General features: G+C 35.9%; 1 protein-coding gene across 2 annotated transcripts in view; it reads left to right on the forward strand.

Moving 5' to 3' along the window:
- The window catches only part of LOC138156930 (TRPM8 channel-associated factor 2-like), a 34,165-nt gene that overhangs the window by 7,561 nt on the left and 5,793 nt on the right, over positions 1-20,811 (forward strand). For both annotated transcript variants that reach the window (XM_069082408.1, XM_069082411.1), the window contains exons 5-6: positions 18,663-18,876; positions 20,165-20,404. In XM_069082408.1, coding sequence (XP_068938509.1) covers positions 18,663-18,876; positions 20,165-20,404 — 454 coding nt within the window. The remainder of the gene's footprint in view (positions 1-18,662; positions 18,877-20,164; positions 20,405-20,811) is intronic.

The following is a 20,811-nucleotide window of genomic DNA, read 5'->3' on the forward strand; positions in this document are numbered from 1 at the left end:
ACACACACACACACACACACACACACACACACACACACACACACACATATATATACACACACACATAGTCAAACAAAGCAAATTCCCACATTGGCCATATCCAAAAACGTATATTGAATTCTCATCTATCAAGAGGTGGGGAGTGTATTTCATCTTTGTTCTCTAGGATCATGGTCTGTAGTATTGGTCAGAATTCTTAAATCTTGCAAAGTTGTTTTTTCTAATTTCCTTTTTTAAAATTAATTTATTTACTTTTAGTCTTTAAAATTTACTTCTGTAAGATTTTGAGTTCCAAATTTTCTCCCCATCTCTCTCCTCTCCCCACTCCAAGATGGAGTGCAATCTTATGTGGGCTCTACATATACATTCATATTAAACTTATTTTCACATTAGTCATGTTTCCAGAAGAATTAGATACAGTAGGAGAAATCACAAGAAAGGAGAGAGAAAGAGAGAGAGAGAGAGAGAGAGAGAGAGAGAGAGAGAGAGAGAGAGAGAGAGAGAGAGAGAGAGAGAGAGAGAGAGAGAGAGAGAGAGAGAGAGAAAGAGAGAGAGAGAGAAAGAGAGAGAGAGAGAGCACATGCAAAGATAAGAAACTTACATCTGCATTCAGACTCTAAAATTCTTTTTCTGAATACAGAAAGCATTTTTTTATCATGAATCTTTTGGATTTATCTTAGATCCTTGCACTGCTATGAAGAGATGTCTGTTAAAGTTAGTCATTGCACAATGTGGCTGTTACTATGTACAGATGTACAGTGTTCTCCTGACTTTACTCAGCATCAGTTCCTATAAACCTTTCCAGGGCTTTCTGAAATCTGCCTGCTCATCTTCTTACAGCACAATAGCATTACACTAGATTTATATACCAAAACTTGTTCAGTCATTCCTCAACTGATGGGCATTCCCTCAATGTCCAATCTTTGTCACCATAAAAAGATCCTATAAATATTTTTGTACATGTAGGTCCTTTTCCCATTTGTAATTATCTTTTTGGCATACAGTCCTAGAAGTGGTATTAATGGGTCAAAGAGTATGAACAGTTTTACAGCCCTTTGGGTCTCATTCCAAATCGCTCTCCAGAATGACTGTATCAGTTTACAACTCCATCAACAATGCATTAGTGTTTCAATTTTCCCACAATTTCTCCGGCATTCATCATTTTCCTGTTTTGTCATGTTAACCAATCAGACAGATGAAATGTGGTACCTAAGAGTTAATCTGATTTGTATTTCTCTAACCAATACTGATTTAGAGCATTTTCATATGACTATAGATAGCCTTATTTTCTTACTCTAAAGATGGCCTGTTCATATCCTTTGACCATTTATCAATTGGGGAATGACATGTATTCTTATAAATTTGATTCGTTTCTCTATATATTTTAGAAATGAGACCTTCATCAGAGACACTGGTTATAAAAATTCTGCCCCAATTTTTTGCTTCCCTTCTAATCTTCTTTGCATTGTCTTTGTGCAAAAACTTTCCAATTTGACATAATCAGAATTAACCATTTTGCATCTCATAATGTTCTCTATCTCTTGTTTGGTAACAAATTTTTCCACTCTCCATAAATCTGACAGTTAAACTATTCCTTGCTCTCCCAGTTTGCTTGTAATATCAGCCTTTATATCCAAATCATGTACCCAGTTTGACTTTTTCTTGGTATACTGTGTAAGAGGTTGGTCTACGCCCAGTTTTTGCCTTACTATTTTCCAGTTTTCCAGCAGTTTTTGTCAAATAGTGTATTCTTATCCCAGAAGCTGGGGTCTGAGTTTACCACAGAATAGACTGCTCTAGTCATTGACTACTGTCTTGTGTACCTAACCTATTCCACTGATCCATCACTTTCTTTTCTTAGCCCGTACTAAATAGTTTGATGATTGCTGCTTTATAATATAATTAAAGATCTGGTATGGCTAGGCCACCTTACTTTGCATTTCTTTTCATTAATTTCCTTGATATTATGGACCTTGTTCTTTCAGATAAGTTTTGATTTTATTTTTTCTAGTTCTATAAAATATTTTTATTTTAGTTTGATTGGTATGGCACTGAATAAGTAAATTAATTTATTTAGAATTGTTATTTTTATTACATTAGCTTGGCCTTCTGAGGAGCAACTGATGTTTTTCTTAATATTTAAATTTGATTTTATTTGTGTGAAAAGTGGTTTGTAACTGTGTTCATATAGTCCCTGGGTTTGTCTTAGCAGGTAGAATCCCAAATATTTTATAATGTCTACAGTAACTTTAAATGGAATTTCTCTTTCTCTCTCTTATGCTTGTGCTTTTTTAGTAATATATAGAAATATTGATGATTTATGTGGGCTGATGACTGAAATATGCCTTTTTCTCAATAGTACTTGGCACCTACACAAAAAATTCCCATGTATTAGAACATAAAAACCTCACAATCCAATGCTGAAAGGCAAAAATATTAAATGCACCCTTTTTAGATCATGATGCAATAAAAATTACATGTAATAAAGGGGCACAGAAAGATAAACTAAAAATTAGTTGGAAAATAAATAATCCTAAAGAATGAGTGTGTCAAACAATAAATCATAAAACAATAACTTCATCCAAGAGAATGACAATAATGAGGCAACATACCAAAACTTAGGCGATGCAACAAAAGTGGTTCATAGAGGAAGTTTTATATCTCTCAATTCTTACATGAATAAAATAAAGAAAGAGGAGATCAATGAATTGAATGCAACTTAAAAAAGCTAGAAAAAGAACAAATTAAAAATTCCCAATACCAAATTAGAAATATTGAAAAACAAAGGATATTTTAATAAAATTGAAATTAAGAAAACCAATAAATAAAGTAAGAGCTGGTTTTATGAAAGAACCAATAAAATAGGTAAACCTTTGGTGATTTTGATTTTAAAAAAGAAGAAAACCAAATTACCAGTATCAAAAATGAAAAGGGTGAATTCACCACTAATGCAGAGGAAATTAAAACAATAAATAAGAGCTATTTTGGCCAATTGTATGCCAATAAATTTGACAATTTTAGTGAAATGGATGAATATTTACAAATATATATATATATATATATATATATAAATCACTCAGATTAATAGAAGAGGAATTAAAATACTTAAATAACAGCATTTCAGAAAAATAAATTGAATACACCATTAAAAAAAAAAACAAACTCCCTAGATAAAAAATATCCAGGGCCCGGTAGATTTGCAAGTGAATTCTACCAAACATTTAAAGAACAATTAATTCAAATACTATATAAACTATGGTCAGGAAATATGTGAAAGAGTTCTACCAAATTCTTTTTATGATACAAATATGGTGCTGATGCCTAAACTAGGAAGAGACCAAACAGAGAAAGAGAATTATAGACCAGTTTCCCTAATGAATATAGATGCAAAATTTTTAAATAAAATATTAGCAAAGAGATTACAACAATTTATCATGAGGACAATATACAATGACCAGGTGGGAGTTATACCAGGAATGTAGGACTTGTTGAATATTAGGAGAACTATCAGCATCATTGATCACATCAATTAAAACAAACTAACAGCAATCATGTGATTATCTAAATAGATGCAGAAAAGCCTTTTTACAAAATACAATGCTCATTCATATTAAAAACACAAGGGAACATAGGAATAAAGTCTTCCTTAAAATGATATATAGCATCTACCTAAACCCATCAGCAAGTATTATATGTAATCAGGATAAACTAGAAGCATTTCCAATAAGATCAGGAGTGAAACAAGGATGTCCATTATCACTACTGTTGTTCAGTATTGTACTAGAAATGTTAACTTTAGCAATAAGAGAAGAAAAAGAAATTGAGGGCATTAGAATAGCAAAGAACAAACTAAGCTATTACTCTTTACAGGTGATATCATCATATACTTAAATAATCCTAGAGAATCAAGTAAAAAATAACTTGAAATAATAAACAACTTTAGCAAAGTTGCAGGATATAAAATAAACCCACATAATCATCGGCATTTCTATATATTCCCAACAAAGTCTAACAGCAAGAGATAGAAAGAGAAATTCCATTGAAATTTACTATAGATGATATAGAATATTTGGGATTCTACCTGCCAAGACAAACCCAGTGACTATTTGAACACAATTACAAAGCACTTTTCACACAAATAAAGTCAGATTTAAATAATTGGGGAAAAAATCATTTGCTCCTGGGTGGCAGAGCTAATATAATTAAAACAACAATTTTAACTAAATTAATTTACTTATTCAGTGCCATATGAATCAAACTAAAAAAAAATATTTTATAGAGCTTGAAAAAGTAATACCAAAATTCATCTGGAAGAACAAAAGTTCCATGATGTCAGGGGAATTAATGAAAAGAAATGCAAGGGAAGGTAACCTAGCCATAAATTATATTATAATCATCAAACTACTTAGTACTGACTAAGAAAAGAGAGCAGTGGAATAAGTTAGGTATGCAAGATAGTAGTCAATAACTATAGTGATCTACTCTTTGTTAAATTCAAAGACTCCAACTTCTGGGACAAGAACTCATTATTTAACAAAAACTGCTGGGAAAAACTGGAAAATAGTGTGGCAGAAACTGGGCATAGACCAATATTTACACAGTATACCAACACAAAGTCAAAATGGATACATGATTTGGATAAAATGGCTGATACTATACCAAAAGGAGAGAGCAAGGAATAGTTTACCTGTCAGATTTATGGAGAATGGAAGAATTTATAACAAACAAGAGATAGATAATCTTATGAAACACAAAATGAATAATTTTGACTACATTAAATTGAAAAGTTTTCGTGACATTGAGGGGTGGAGCCAAGATGGCAGAGTGAAAACATTAACTCACCTGAACTCCTTCATAAATTCTGTCAGTAACCTCTAAAAAGTGAATCTAAATGGATTTTAGAGTGACAGAATCCATTGGGAGATGGAACGTGGAAGATTCCATGTCCAGAAGCATGGCATATTCCCAGCACACATAAGGCTAGGCCAGGGGGATTGTGGGGGCTGCACCAGTGCTGACCTGAGACCAGATGACAGCAAAGCCAGAGCAAGGCCCAGTACGTGGATCCACCACAGGGGTGATTCTCAGACCTCTCATCTCAGGATAGAAGATCTGTCAGGTCTGGGTAAGAGAAAGGGCAGGGCCTATAGCAGTGGCAGTAACCATTCCTGGAGCTATCAACCCACAGCCTGGATATTTAAAAATCACCTACCTGAACTTCCAAAAGCCAAGATGGTGGAGTAAACCCTAGCTGATCCAATCCCCCTCTCTGACCCTGAAAACCAAAAGAACATTGCACCAGTGTAAAATCCTGAAATAGTGGAACCAGTGGCAGGCTTGGAAGTCCAAGAGGAAGGGCATGGCTGAGGCTGTGACAAGCCTGAAGTGAAGGGTGGGAGGTGTTCCAACAAGCTCCATCTCAGCTTGCCATCAGGAGATCCCAAAGCCAAGGGGGATAGGGGGAGCGGGGAACCAGCAAGCACTAACACCAGAAACCCAGGTGGCCTTAGGGCAATCAGGGAAATCTTCAGACACCAGCATGACCCTAGCCAGCAGATGCTAAGTCTGCCTGAGCTCTAGCCCAGGGGCACAGAAATGGAAACCTGAAGTGGCCAGACCACTCATCCCCCAAACCTTACTCTGTGAGCTTCAGTGTAACCCAGGGGAAGCACTGAAAGTCTTTACCTTGGCCTCAGTCTAGACACCCAGAGGTCACAGCACACAAAGTCAACAACCAGGCCCCTAGATACCAGTTTAAGAAGCTTGAGTCAGAGCCCTCTGTACCCTAGAAGCAGAAATCCACTTTAAAAGCCAGAAAATAGGCAATCACAATGGGCAAAAGCAAGTTGGAAAAACAAAAACAAAAACGATTGAATCCTATTATAGCAAGGAAGAAGAACCAAATTCAGAGGACAGCATGGACTCTATACCCACACCTGAGGCATCAGAAGGGAATATGAACTGGTCTCAAGCCCAAAAAGCATTCTTAGAAGAGCTCAAGAAGGATTTTTTTAAGTAATCGGGGTTAAGTAACTTGCTCAAGGTTATGTGACCAGTATCTGAGCCTAGAACTGATCCCAGGTCTCCCGACTCTGGGGCTGGTGCTCTTACTCACTGCGCCACCTGGAAGAAGGATTTTAAAAGCCAGATTAGAGAGGTAGAAGATAAATTGACCAATTCTTTTCAAATTACAATTGCCAAAATGGAAAAAAAATCTCACTGAAGAAACAAATCCTTAACAAGTAAAATTTGTGAATTGGGAAGGGAGGTACAAAATCTAACTGGAGAAAATAAATCCCTAATAATGAAATCTGAACATTTGTAAAAGTTGCTTCAAAAATTAACTGAGGAAAATTAGAATCAGTAAAAGGAAAGTTAAAGACTCCACGAGGCATCAAGAATCAGTCAAACAAAACCTAAAGATTGAAAATTTAGAAGAAAATGGAAAATATCTCATTGGAAAAACAACTGACCTGGAAAGCAGATCCAGGAGAGATAATCTAGGAGCTATCAGTCTGCCAGAAAGCCATATTGAAAAAAAAAGCCTAAGAAATTATCAAAGAAAACTACTCTGAGATCCTGGAACCAGAGCATAAAATAGTCATCAAAAGAATCCACCAAACACCTCCTAAAAACAGTCCCAAATTGAAAACTCCAAGAAATATTGTAGTCAAATTCCAGAATTATCAGGTCAAAGGGAAAATACTGCAAACAGCCAGAAAGAAATAATTCAAATATCATGGAACCATAGTCAGGATCACACAGGACCTAGCAGCTTCTATGTTAAAAAGTCTGAGATATTGGAATATGTTATTTCATAAGGCAAAAGAGCTTGTACTACAACTAAGGAACAACTATCCAGCAAAACTGAGCATAATCTTTCAGGCAAGGAGATAGTCATTCAATGAGATAAGGGATTTTCAGACCTTCCTGATGAAAAAACCAGAGCTCAATGAAAAATTCGATCTCCAAATACAAGACTCAAGAGAGACATAAAAAGGTAAACAGGGAAAATACACACACACACACACACACACACTCACATAACTTGTGATTCAATAAGAGCAAACTGTTTACATCCCTATATGTGAAGCTGATAACTGTCAATATTGAGAATTGTATAACTATCATGACCTTTAAAAGGGATATTCATAGATAGAGAGTGTGGGTGTAAATTAAGTAATCTGATGATAAAAAACTTTATTAAGGGGTGCAAAAGAGATTGTAATGGGAGAAAAGGAAAGGAGGAGGCAGAAAATGGTAAATTATGCCACATAAAGAGACAATAAAACATACTATAGTAGAGGTAAAGAAAGGAGGGAGATGAATCTTATATGAACTTTACTTTCATTGGTTTTGGTTCAAGGAGTGAATAAGATACTTAATTAAGTATAAAATCTATCATGCCCTACAGGCAGTAGGAGGGGAAAGGGGGATAAATGGTCAGTGGATATAAGAGAGGGAAGAGGTACTAAGGGGGTAAGGGTAGGTAAAGAGAGTGGGTGCATAAGGAGGGAATAGTGAGTGAAGCAGTGGTCAGAAGGATAATTCTTAAGGAGGGGAAGGGAGAAATAAAAGCAAAAACAAGGAAGGGAAAGAAACAGATAGTCATCATAACTGTGAATGTGATGGGATGAACTCTCCCATAAAAAAGAGGCAGATAGCAAAATGGATTAAAAGCCATAATCCTACAATATGCTGTCTACAAGAAACACATTTGAAACAGGGGGATACACACAGGGTAAATGCAAAAGCCTGGAGTAGAATATATTATACTTCAGCTAAAGTAAAAAAAAAAAAGCAGGGGTAGCAGTCCTTATCTCAGATAAAGCAAAAATAGATCTAATTTAAAGAGATAAAGAAGGAAACTATATTCTGCTAAAAGGCACCATTGAAAATGAAGCAATATCATTACTAAACACATGTGCACCAGGCAGTATAGCATCCAGATTCTTAGAGGAGAAGTTAAGAGAGTCAGAGGAAGAAATAGATAGCAAAACTATACTATCAAAACTATACAATCTCCCCCTCTCTGAACTTGATAAATCTAAGCTTAAAATAAACAAGAAAAGTTAAGGACATAATGGAATTTTAGAGAAGGTAGATATGATAGACCTCTGGAGAAAATTGAATGGGAATAAAAAAGAATATACCTTCCTCTCAGTGGTACATGGCACATACACAAAATTTGACAATGTAATAGGGCTTAAAAACCTCACAATCCAGTGCAGAAAGGCAGAAATATTAAATGCATCCTTCTTAGATCATTATGAAATAAAAATTAGATGTAATAAAGGACTATGAAAAGATAGACTAAAAACTAATTGGAAAATAAATAATTTAATACTAAAGAATGGGTGGGTCAAACAAGAAATCATAGAAACAGTAAATTCATTCAAGAGTATGACAATAATGAGACAACATACCAAAACTTGTCGGATACAGCAAAAGTCGTTCTTGGGGGAAGTTTTAAGTCTCTAAATGCATACATGAATAAAATAGAGAAAATGTAGATAAATAAATTAGGCATGCAACTGAAAAGCTAGAAAAAGAACAAATTGAAAACCCATGATTAAATACCAAATTAGAAATACTGAAAAGTAAAGGAGAGATTACTAAAATTAAAATTAAGAAAACTATTGAATTGATAAATAAAACTAAGAGCTGGTTTTATGAAAGAACCAATAAAATTGATAGACCTTTTGTAATTATGACAAAAAAAGAAAGAAAGCAGAAAAACAGATCACCAGTATCAAAAATGAAAAGGGTAAATCTAATGCCAATAAAGAGGAAATTAAAACAATAATTAGGAATTATTTTGCCCAATTGTATGCCCATAAATTTGACAATCTTAGTGAAATGGATGTCTATTTACAAAAATATAAATTGCCTAGATTAACTGAAGAGGGAGTAAAATACTTAAATAACCCCATCTCAGAAAAAAGAAATTGAACGAGAAAACAATGAACTCCATAGGAAAAAATCTCCAGGGCCAGATGAATTTACTAGTGAATTCTATCAAACATTTAAAGAACAATTGACTCCAATACTTTACAAACTATTTGGGAAAATTGGAGAAGAAGGAGTCCTACCAAATTCTTTTTATGACACAAATATGGTACTGATACCTAAATCAGGAAGAGACAAAATGGAGAAGGAAAATTATAGACCAATTTCCCTAATGAATATAGATGCAAAGATTTTAAATAAAATATTAGCAAAAAGACTACAGCAACTTATCATGAGAATAATACACTTTGATCAGGTAGGATTTATTCCAAGAATGCAAAGATAGTTCAATTTTAGGAAAACTATCAGTATAATACATCATATCAACAACAAAATTGGTAGAAACCTATGATTATCTCAATAAATGCAGAAAAATCTTTTGATAAAATACAGCACCCACTGCTATTAAAACACTAGAAAGTATAGGAATAAATGGAGTCTTCCTTAAAATAGTAAGTAGCATCTATCTAAAACCATAAGAATATATGTATTGGGCATATGCTAGAAGCATTTCCAGTAAGATCAGGGGTGAAACAAGGATGTCCACTATCACCCCTTTTATTCAGTTTGGTACTAGAAATGTTAGCAATAAGCAATAATAGAAGAAAAAGAAATTGAAGGAATCAGATTAGGCAAAGAAGAGACTTAGCTATCAATCTTTGCAGATAGTATGATGATATACCTAGAGAATCAAGTAAAAAACTACTTGAGATAATAAACTTAGCAAAATTGCAGGATATAAAATAAACCCACATAAATCCTTGGAATTCCTATATATTTTTAATGAAGTCCAACAAGAAATAGAAAGAGAAATTCCATTCAACGTTACTTGTTCACATTACAAAATATTTGGTAATCTACCTGCTAAAACAAACCCAGGACCTATATGAACACAATTACAAAACATTTTTCACACAAATAAAGTCAGATCTGCATAAATGGAAAAACATCAGTTGCTCATAGCTGGGTCAAGTTAATATGATAAAAATGGCAATTCTATCTAAATTAATTTACCTATTTATTGCCATTCCAATCAATCTACCAAAAAATTATTTTATAGATCTAGAAAAAAAGAGCAATAAAATTCATCTGGAAGAAAAAAAGTTCAGAATATCAAGGGAATTAATGAAAAGAAAAATGCTAGGGAAGATGGCCTAGCCACACCAGATTTTAATCTGTATTGTAAAGCAGCAGTCATCAAAACTACTTGATACTGGCAGTGGAATAGATTAGATACATGAGACACGGCAGTCAATGACTATAATAATCTACTGTTTGACAAACCCAAGGACCCCAGTTTCTGTGATAAGAACTCAGTATTTGACAAAAACTGCCTGGAAAACTGGAAAATAGTATGACAGAAACTGGGCATAGATCAACATCTTACACAAATACCCAAACTAAGTCTTAGTGGGTGCACTATCTAGGTATAAAGGCTGATAATGTAAGCAATCTAGGAGAACAAGAAATAATTTACCTGTCAAATTATGGAAAAGGGAAGATTTTAATGCTAAACAAGAGTTAGAGAACATTACAAAATGCAAAATGGATAATTTTGATTACATTAAGTTGAAAAGATTTTATTTACAAATAAAGTCAATATAATCAAGATTTACAGGGAAGTGGAAAATTGGGAAAGAATTTTTACAATCAGTATCTCTGATAAAGGCCTCATTTCTAACATATACAGAGAACTAAAATCTTTAAGAATACAAGTTGTTCCCCAATTGATAAATGGTCAAAGGATATGAACAGGCAGTTTTCAGAGGAAGAAATTAAAGATATCCATAAGCATATGAAAAAATGCTCTAAATCACTATTGACCAGAGAAATGCAAATCAAAACAACTCTGAGGTACAACATCTAGCCAGTCAGATTGACTAAAATGACAAAACAGGAACATTATAAATGCGGAGAGGATGTGGAAAAATTGGAATACTAATGCATTGTTGGTGGAGTTGTGAACTGATTTAACCATTATGGTGAGAAATCTGGAACTATGCCCAAAGGGCTATAAAAATAAGTATATACCCTTTGACCCAGCAGTACCACTTTTAGGGCTGTATCCCAAAGAGATCATAGAAGTGGGAAAAGGACCCATTTGTACAAATTTATTTATAGTAGCTCTTTTTTTGGTGGCAAAGACCTGGAAATCAAGGGGATGCCCATCAACCGGGGAATGGCTGAATATGTTATGGTATATGAATGTAATGGAATACTTCTGTGCTATGAGAAATGAGGAGCAGATAGACTTCATAATAACCTGGAGAGACTTACCTGTGACAACTAACTTTGATAGACCAGGCTCCTCTCAGCCATGCAAGGCTAGAAGACAACTACAAAAGACTCATGATGGAAAGGGATATTCACATCCAGAGAAAGAACTACAGAATCTGAATGCAGATTGAAGCAAACTTCTCTCTCTTTTGTGTTTTGTTTCATTTCATCCCTTCTTCCTTGTTGTTCACTCCATTGGTCATAATTCTTCTTTACAACTTGATTAATGTTTAATGTGAAGGTATTTTAGAAACTGTATTTGATTACATGCTGCCATGAGGGATAGGGAGGAGGAGAGGAAGGGGGAGAAAATTTGAAAATCAAGGAATTGTGATGCTGACTGTTGTAAAGTAAAAGTAAATAAACAATTTTATAACATAAAAAAAGAAAAAAGAAAAGTTTTTACACAAACAAAGCCAATGAAATGAAGATTAGAAGGGAAGCAGAAAATTTGGGCAGAATTATTACAGCCAATATTTCTGATAAAGGCCTCATTTCTAAAACATTTAAAGAACTGATTCAAATTTATAAGAATACAAGTCATTCCCCAATGTATAAATGGTCAAAGGATATTAACAAGCCATTTTCAGAGTAAGAAAATAAAGCTATCTTTAGTCATATGAAAAAATGCTCTAAATCACTATTGGTTAGAGAAATGCAAATCAAAACAACTCTTAGGTACCACATCTCACCTGTCAGATTATCTAATATGACAAAACAGGAAAATGATGAATGCTGGAGAAGCTATGGAAAATTGAAACACTAATGCATTGTTGGTGGAGTTGTAAACTGATCTAACTATTCTGGAGAGAAATTTGGAATGATGTCCAAAGGACTATATAACTGTGCATACCCTTTCACCCAGTAATGCTACTTCTATGGCTCTATCCCAAAAAGAACATGCAAATGGGAAAAGGACCCACATGTACAAAAATATTTATAGCATCTTTTTTGTGGTGGCAAAGATAGGTTATTGATGGGATGCCCATCACTTGGTGAATAACTGAACATATCATGGTGTATGAATGTAGTGGAATACTATTGTGTTATAAGAAATGATGAACAGGCAGAATTCAAAAAACCTGGAAATACTTATATGAACTGATGCTCAGTGAAGTGAGCAGAACCAGGAGAACATTGTCCAAAGTTAACCGCTACAGTGTGCAAGGACTGATTTTGATAGATTTAGCCCTTCTCACCAATGCAAGGACCTAAAACATTTCCAAAGGAAACATCATGGAAAATGGCATCCATATCCAGTGAAAGGACTATGGAGTCAGAATGAAAAGTGAAACAGACTATTTTCTCTTTTGCTTTTTTTTGTTTGTTTTCTTTCCCATGGTTTCTTCCATTTATTATAATTCTTCTATGCAACCTGACTAATGTGAAAATGTCTTTAATAGGAATGTATGCATAGAGCCCCCATCAGATTGCACACCACCTTGGGGAGAAAATTTAAAACTAATGGAAATGAATATTGAAAACCAAAAACAAATTAATTAATTGAAAAAATAAATAAGAAATGATGAGCAGGCAGCCTTCAGAAAAAACCTGGAAAAACATATGAACTGATGCTGAATGATGTGAGCAGAATCAGGAGAACACTGTACACAGTAACAGCCACATTATGTTTTGACTGGTTTTGATTGTTTTAGCTGTTCTCAGAAATGCAAAGAACTAAAACAACTCCAAAAGTCTCATGATGAAAAATGCCACATCCAGAGAAAGAAATGTGGAGTCTGAATGTGGATCAAAGCATACTGTTTGCTCTCTTTTTTGTTTTGTTTTGTTTCATTTTTCCTTTCTTATGGTTCCAACCATTCATTCCGATTTTTCTGTACAACAAAACTAATGTAAAAATATGCTTAATATGAATGTATATGTAGAGCTCATATCAGATTGCACGACATCTTAGGGAGAGGTTAGGGGAGGGAGGTGGAGAAAATTTAAAAGTTATGGAAGTGAATGTTGAAAACTAAAAATAAATTATTTATTTTTTAAAAATCTGAAAAAGGTATATTCCTTGCTATTCCTGTTCAATTTCCTCCAGAGGTCTACCATATCTAACTTTTGTAAAATTCTATTCACTTCCTTAACTTTTTTCTTGTTTATTTTCTGGTTAGATTTATCTAGTTCAGAGAGGAGGAAATTGAGGTCCCCCACTAGTAAGGTTTTGCTGTCTATTGCTTCCTGTAACTCCCTTAACTTCCCTAAGAATTTGGATGCTATACCACTTGATGCATATATGTTTAACAGTTATATTATTTTATTGTCTATGGTGCATTTTAGCAGGACATAGTTTCCTTTCTTATCTCTTTTAATTAGATCTATTTTTGTTTTTGCTTTGTCTGAGATCAGGATTGCTACCCCTGCTTTTTTTTTGCTTTAGCTAAAGAATAATATAGTCTATGCCAGCCTTTTACCTTTACTCTGTGTGTATCCCTCTGTTTCAAATGTGTCTCTAGTAAAAATCATGCTGTAGGATAATGGTTTATAATCCATTCTGCTATCCACTTCCATTTTATGGGACAGTTCATCCTATTAACATTTGCGGTTATGATTACTATCTGTGTCTTTCTCTCCATCCTATTTTCTACTCCCGTTTATGCTTTTCTCTCTCCTCCCTTTTTCTCCTCAGTAGTTTTGCTTTTGACCACTGCCTCCCTCAATCTGCCCTCCCTTCTATCCACCACTCCCTTTTCTATCCCCTTTCCTCTCCTACTTCCTATAGGCCAAGTCAGATTTCTGTACTTAACTGAGTCTATTATTTCCTCCTTGAGCCGAATTTGATGTGAGTAAGGTTACAACAATGCTCATCTCCCTCCCTTCTTACCTTCTACTGTAATAGGTCTTTGCACCTCTTCATATGATGTAATTTACCATTTTCTGTCTCCTCTTTTCCTTTTCTCCCCTTTCTATCACTTCTCACCACTTAATTAGGTATTTTTATCATAGAAAAGTTAACTTATACCCATACCCTCTGTCTATATCTATCTGTCTATATGTCTGTCTGTCTATCTATCTATCTATCTATCTATCTATCTATCTATCTATCTATCTATCTATCTATCATCTATCTATCTGTCTCTCTGTCTATTTATCTATCTATAATCTAGCTATACCTTCTAAATATTGTTGTAAAGATATAGTTCTCAAGAGTTACAAGTATCATCTTCATATGTAGGGATGTAAATAGTGTGCCCTTATTGAATAACAGGTTTTGTTTTGTTTTGTTTTTTTCTTTCCTGTTTGCCTTTTTTATGCCTCTCTTGAATCTTGTATTTAAAGATCAAATTTTCCATTTAGCTCTGATCTTTTCATCAGGGAAGTTTGGAAGTCCACTATTTCATTGAATATCAATCTCCTCCCCTCAAAGATTATGCTCAGTTTGGCTGGGTAGTTGATCCTTGGTTGTAATCCAAGCTCCTTTGTCATATGGAATATCATATTCAGGGCCCTCCAGTCTTTTAATGTAGAAGCTGAAAAGTCCTGCATAATTCTTACTATGGTTCCATGATATTTGAATTGTTTCTTTCTGGCTGCTTCCAGTTCTCCTTGATCTGATAATTCTGGAATTTGGCTGCAATGTTCCTTGGCATTTTCAATTAGAGATCTCTTTCAGGAGGTGATGGGTAGATTATTTTGAAGTCTAATTTACCCTTTGGTGCTAGGATCTCATGGCAGTCTTCCTTCAGGATTTCTTGAAAGATGCTGTCTAGTGACTTTTTTTCATCATGGTTTTCCGGTAGACCAATAATTATTAAATTACATCTCCTGGATCTCTTTTTCAGGTCAGTTGTTTTTCTGGTCAGGTATTTTATGTTTTCATCTATTTTTTCATTGTTTTGATTTTGTTTGACTGATTCTTGATGCCTCATAGAGTCATTTGCTTTTACTTCCCCAATTCTAATTTTTAACAAATTGTTTTATTCAGTTTTACTATTTCCTCTTTCATTTGTCCAATTCTACTTTTTATGGAGTTGTTTTCTTCAGTGTACTTTTTTTCCCATTTTGCTAATTGTATTTTTAAAGGAATTGTTTTCTACAGTCGATTTTTGTCCTTCCTTTTCTAAATTGTTCATTCTCTTTTGCATACTTTTCATTTCTTTTCCCAATTTTTCTTCTACCTCTCTTATTTGATTTTAAAAACTCTTCTTGAGCTCTTCCATGAAGATTTTTTGAACTTGAGACAACTTATATTTCCCATTCGAGGTTTCAGATGTGGATATATTGGCAATATTGTCCTCTTTTTAATTTGTCTTTTGATATTCCCTGTCACCATACTAATTCCCTATGGTCAGTGTTTTTATTTGTTGCTTTTGGCTCATGGTATTTTCCTTTATCTTGGCTTTGAAAGTTGTTCTCTTGTTGCTGGTTTTGTATGCTGAGGACTCAGGTGCTGGCAGTTAGAGGTTGTAGGGGTCTGGTAGCTTACCTGGTCCTGAGATGGAACTGGTGGCAGTGACTTGTGTGTGCCAATGTCAGGTGGAGTTTTTTGCATTTCCCCATTGTTACACTGAAACTTGGGGTAGGATAGGGGTGTTCTGACTGCTATAGGTCACCTCCTCACTGTAAAGCCAAGCAAGAGCAGCTTTCCAGGGGACTGCTGCTATGAACAGCTTTCAAGGTTCTGATTACACAGTATGGCAAACTCTTTATTTGTTCAATAACAACTCAGAGCAAAACATTCACAGAAAATCAAGGTACAGCATTCACAATGTACAACTTATCACAGAAAATCGAAATACAGCATTCACCATGTCACAACTCAACAACTTATCACTAAAATGGCCACGTGGTTTTCACCAAAGTGGTCACATAGTTTTAAACAAAGTACATTCATTTAATCAATCACAAAATCCTTAATTCAATCACAAAATACAAAAGTCAAAGTTTTCCACCCATAGGTCACAGTAAATCATAATCTTCTCAGTCAGTACATAGTTTCCAAGTAAAGTCTTCTTCCAGCTTGACACACAGCTGGCTCTCAGATTCTGAATGATTCCTCTTCCATGGTCCCAGTTCCTATCTGAATTCATCCAACTTTCACCTGGGTTCAAAGACAGGTAGCTCCCAGTTCCTTGCCCAGCTCCTTGTCCAGTTCTTCATCCAGTTCCTTGTCCAGTTTCTCTTCCATGTTGAAGTTCACAATGTCCAGTCCATCTCAAATCTTTCACAGCCTCTGTTTCTACGAAGACAAGGCTTAACAAAGCCACAAGAACATTCATCCACATTAACAAAGTCACAACAGCCTTTGTACAAAGTACTAGTACCACAGTCATGCTTTCTCAGTCTTTGACAGCTCCTTCTGGCCCTCAGGAAGTCCTCAGAAGCTCCAGCTGGCCCTCAGAAATCCTTGGCAGCTCCAGCTGGCCATTGGAAGTCTTCAGTACCATAAGCTCCATTCTCAAAATCAAAATCACTTTATCTAGACTCCATGGGGCTTGCTCCAAGAAATTCTGTCTCAGTTCTCAATTCTCATTCCTCTTCCCAGTTCTTTTCAATTCTCTGTTCAGTCTTCAGTCCAGCAGCAGCTGCCCTGCCTCCACAATAGTTATCCCAAGAAGTTCTGAGTGTCCAGCTTGTGCTCTTCCTTATATACAGCACAGCTCCTTCCCAGAAGTTCACAAGTTGTGGGGTTCACAGTTCTGTTTCTTAATGGACTTGATACAAGGCTCAAAAGAAACTTGAAGTAAAACAAGGTGTTATTTCAATAGTTGAAACAAGGTATTAATTTAATAGCTAAAACAAGGTGTTAACTACTTCTTTGCTTGCCATTACATTCACCCAGAGCTGTGCTAAACCAAGGGTAGGTTCACTTGCTGGTGGATGGATGCCTGTCTGCCAGCACACATGGTGGTGCTCTGAGTTGGCATCTGCCAGTTCCCCTGGCTGTGCCAAGGCATTCAGTGGGGTAGAGGTGGGGGTGTACAACACCTGGTGTTGGTGTTTGCCTGCTCCACTTCTCTGTATCTCAGGATGTCCCACTGACTTGCTGAGGTGGGACTTGCTACTGGATTGCCAGGACACCTCCCATCCTGTACTGTTCCCCTTTCAACCATGACAAGAGGGAGGTTTGCCATTAATCTCCCAAGCATACTGAGCTAAAAGTCTACTGTACCCCATCTTTCTGCTGTCTTTAGTTGTTCCAGGATTTTTTCTGGGGTGATATTTTCTGGTTAATATGGGAGGGTGAGAGTGACTTACTGCTTACTCAGCCATTTTCATTCCTGGAAGTGCAAAGTTGTTTTTCTTCATAATGTTGTTTTTATAGACTGAATTGTTCAGATTTTGCTAACTTCACCATATCAATGCCTGCAGGTATAACCCATTTTCTCTCTCCATTTTGTCAGTCAGTCAAAGTGCACTTATTAAGTACCTACTATGTGCTAGGCACTGTACTAACTGCTCATCTCTTAAAGCAAAGTCATAATCCATTAAATTTATAAACAGTAATTTCTTTAGCTATTCCACAGTACATGGGTAGTCCCCATTGGATTTTAGTCTTTTGTTATCATAAAAAGAACTGCTATAAATATTTTTTGTACAAATATTAATATTTGTACATGAACAATTTCTTTGATTTATTTGGAGTATAGGCTTTGTATTGGTATAGGTGGGTCAAAGGGTATGCACAGTTTAATTGCTTTTTAGGCATAGGTCAGAATCTCAGAATGGCTGTACCAGTTTGCCACTCAACATTGCAGTACATTAGTGAGCCTATTTTCCCACAGCCCACCCATGAACCTATACCTATGATAAAAATTCTGCCTTCTTCTTCTTGTCCCCATACTCCTCGGGGTACTTCCAAGCAAAATAATCTACACTGTGATTCAGATTCTGTTCTATGAGATAGTGTATCTTAAACAGCAAGGGATACTGAAGGTGTGGGATCTGCTGTGTTTTATCCAATGGCAACAGATGTTCAGGAGAGTCTGTGCCATATTTTAGTTCCCCCCAACCTCTTTCTGGGATGAAAAAGATGCCTCTCTCTTCAACATAAAACGTTTCCTTATGACAAATAGCTTCCAAGGTTTGTCACACTGAATTCCTGTTCCATGTAGAATATGTCTCTAACAGAGACAGCAAGAGACAATTTGTGATGTTTCATCTCCTAATGTCATCATCAAAAATCAGAGTTATAATCAGAACATCCTATTTTTCCTTAACAACTCATTGTGAATCTATCACCTATGATATTGTAAATCCTTATTGAGCCGATATAATAGTTCTGCATGTATGAACCCTTTGGAGTTTGGAGTCATTACCTACCAAATGTTCATAATTCAAGGCCAGTTTGCATGAAAGACACTAATAAGTGACCTAGCAATACTTTCCAGTGGTTGCTAACTGTTCTCATGACTCCCCTTTCCCAGGTACAAATTGGCTGCCACTCTGATGACCTCAATGAGGCCAAGGAGCTTTGCCGAGCACCTGTGGTGATTCACAGATGCTGCCTGGACAGACCAGAGCTGTCAGTCTCCTCCCTCTGGGGGGGCCTCATCTATGTACTTGTGCCCAAGGGCAGTAACCTGGGTCCTGTGTCAATCACCATCACTGGAGCTGTGCCTGCTCCTTACTTCAAACTGGGTGAGTAAAGACTTCATGAATGCTAAGCCCAAGGGTAACTGGAGGAAGGGCAAAGTAATTACAAAGTAGGTTGTAAAGGAGGAAAATAATCTGTAGCTTGGATTGATAAAGAGGAAGAAGATATATTTGGTGGGACAAGGAAGAGATGACCTATTTTAATTTTGAGGGTAGGGCATCAGGGAACTTCCTGTGTCCATGGAGAATTCAGAGAATTATGTGGAAAGGTGATCAGGGATTGACCTTTTGTTTGCAGAAATGGAGATAGGATGCATACCAAAGGTGAGAGTAGAAGAAAAAGGCATTTAGGATCAAAGGACTTGAGTTCAAATTCTGATTCTACTACTTACTAGCTGTGTGATATTGAACATTTTCCTTTACCTCTCTCATCAGTAAAATGATAGAGTTGTACTAAATCCACAAAATTATTTTTAAAGAATATTTTGATAACTGTGTTTCAGCACAGTTGGTTTCCTTTGTAATCCTATGTATTTTATTTTATTTTATGTGTTTAAAACTAAGGAGTCCATAGCCTTTACCAGGCTCCCAAGGGGGAACCAGGTCACAAAAAAGGTTGAGAACATCTATAAGGTCTTTAAAGTTCCTTCTAGCTCTGAATCTCTGATCCTTAATGTTACTCTTCCATTGAAGTAAAAATTTCAACTTTCAGCCTAAGGAAGCAGAAAAATAAAGGAATACTTAAAGCAGCATAATGTCCAGAGGGAGGGAAGTGATAGACACACTATACTTCATCTCATATACTGGGTCTGTCCTCAAACTTTATAAGAGCTACATTTTAAGATAGACACTAATGAGCTGTACCATACCATAGGTACCATATGTACTGTAGCATAGAAAGGGACCTGGGATAGCAAGATGGCTAAAGAGTATGTTATATGAGGGCTAATTAAAGGAAATGCAATAATATAGCCTGGAAGAAAGAAGACTTGAGGGGATATGGTAGTTTTTCAAGATTTAAAGACTGTTAGGTAGAATCAGGATGATTTGTGGTCTGTTTGGGCTAAGGGAACAAAATTATAATAGGCAGCATAATTTACAGAAAACAATTTTATCTCAAAAAATCATAACAATTACATCTGCCCCAAAGTGAAATGGATTGTCTTGGAAGATAGCAATTTATCCAAAGGAGGACGTCTTCAAATAGAGACTGGATAGCTATTTATCAGGAACAGAGAGAAGGGAATTCCTGTTCCTATTCAGATATTGGCTGGATTAGATGGTCTCTGAGATTCTGTGACAGGCCCATTAATCCCACAATCTCTGTCTAAAGGGGAGACATCTCTGGAGGAGTGGAAGAGCTCCATCCGCCACTACCCAGTGCCATGGGGGGAGCTGGCAACAGACAATATCATCCTCACGATGCCATCTGAACATCTTCAAGACCTGGAAGACCCAGAGCCTTTGCTTCATCTCTGGGATGAGATGATGGGAGCTGTGGCCAGACTTGCTTCAATAAGCTTCCCTTTTGCTCAACCTGAGAGGATCGTGGCTGATGTACAGATCTCAGCTGGTGGGTGTTCTGAAACCTGGGATGGGAGAGCTTTGTTCAGGTGATAAATCAGTACAAAGTTCACATCATATTATTATTCATCATCTTCTCTATTCAAGGCATTATGTATGATGAATGATTGTATAAGTGAGCAAGAGCTTATAAACTAGTTAGGAAAATAACAGAAAAACTACACTGAAATTTCAAAAGGAATACAGAAATTAAACAAAACATTCATTCCGTCATTCAGTCACTCACTCATTCATGTTAGTTTGTTCAGTAAGCATTTATTGTGTGCCTCTGTTTGCGGCACAAGAGTTTTCATAAAGTCCTGCCGGAGAAAATAAATGCTGTGATTTCAAAGGAGGGGCTTCAGTATGTAGTGGAGTCATTTAAGGAGCCTTCATGGAGTGTGGAGGAAATGAGCT

This window comes from Petaurus breviceps, unplaced genomic scaffold (assembly GCF_028583685.1).
Source record: "Petaurus breviceps papuanus isolate PSGF00001 unplaced genomic scaffold, PetGlider_PUasm1.0 111, whole genome shotgun sequence".
NCBI lineage: Eukaryota > Metazoa > Chordata > Mammalia > Diprotodontia > Petauridae > Petaurus > Petaurus breviceps.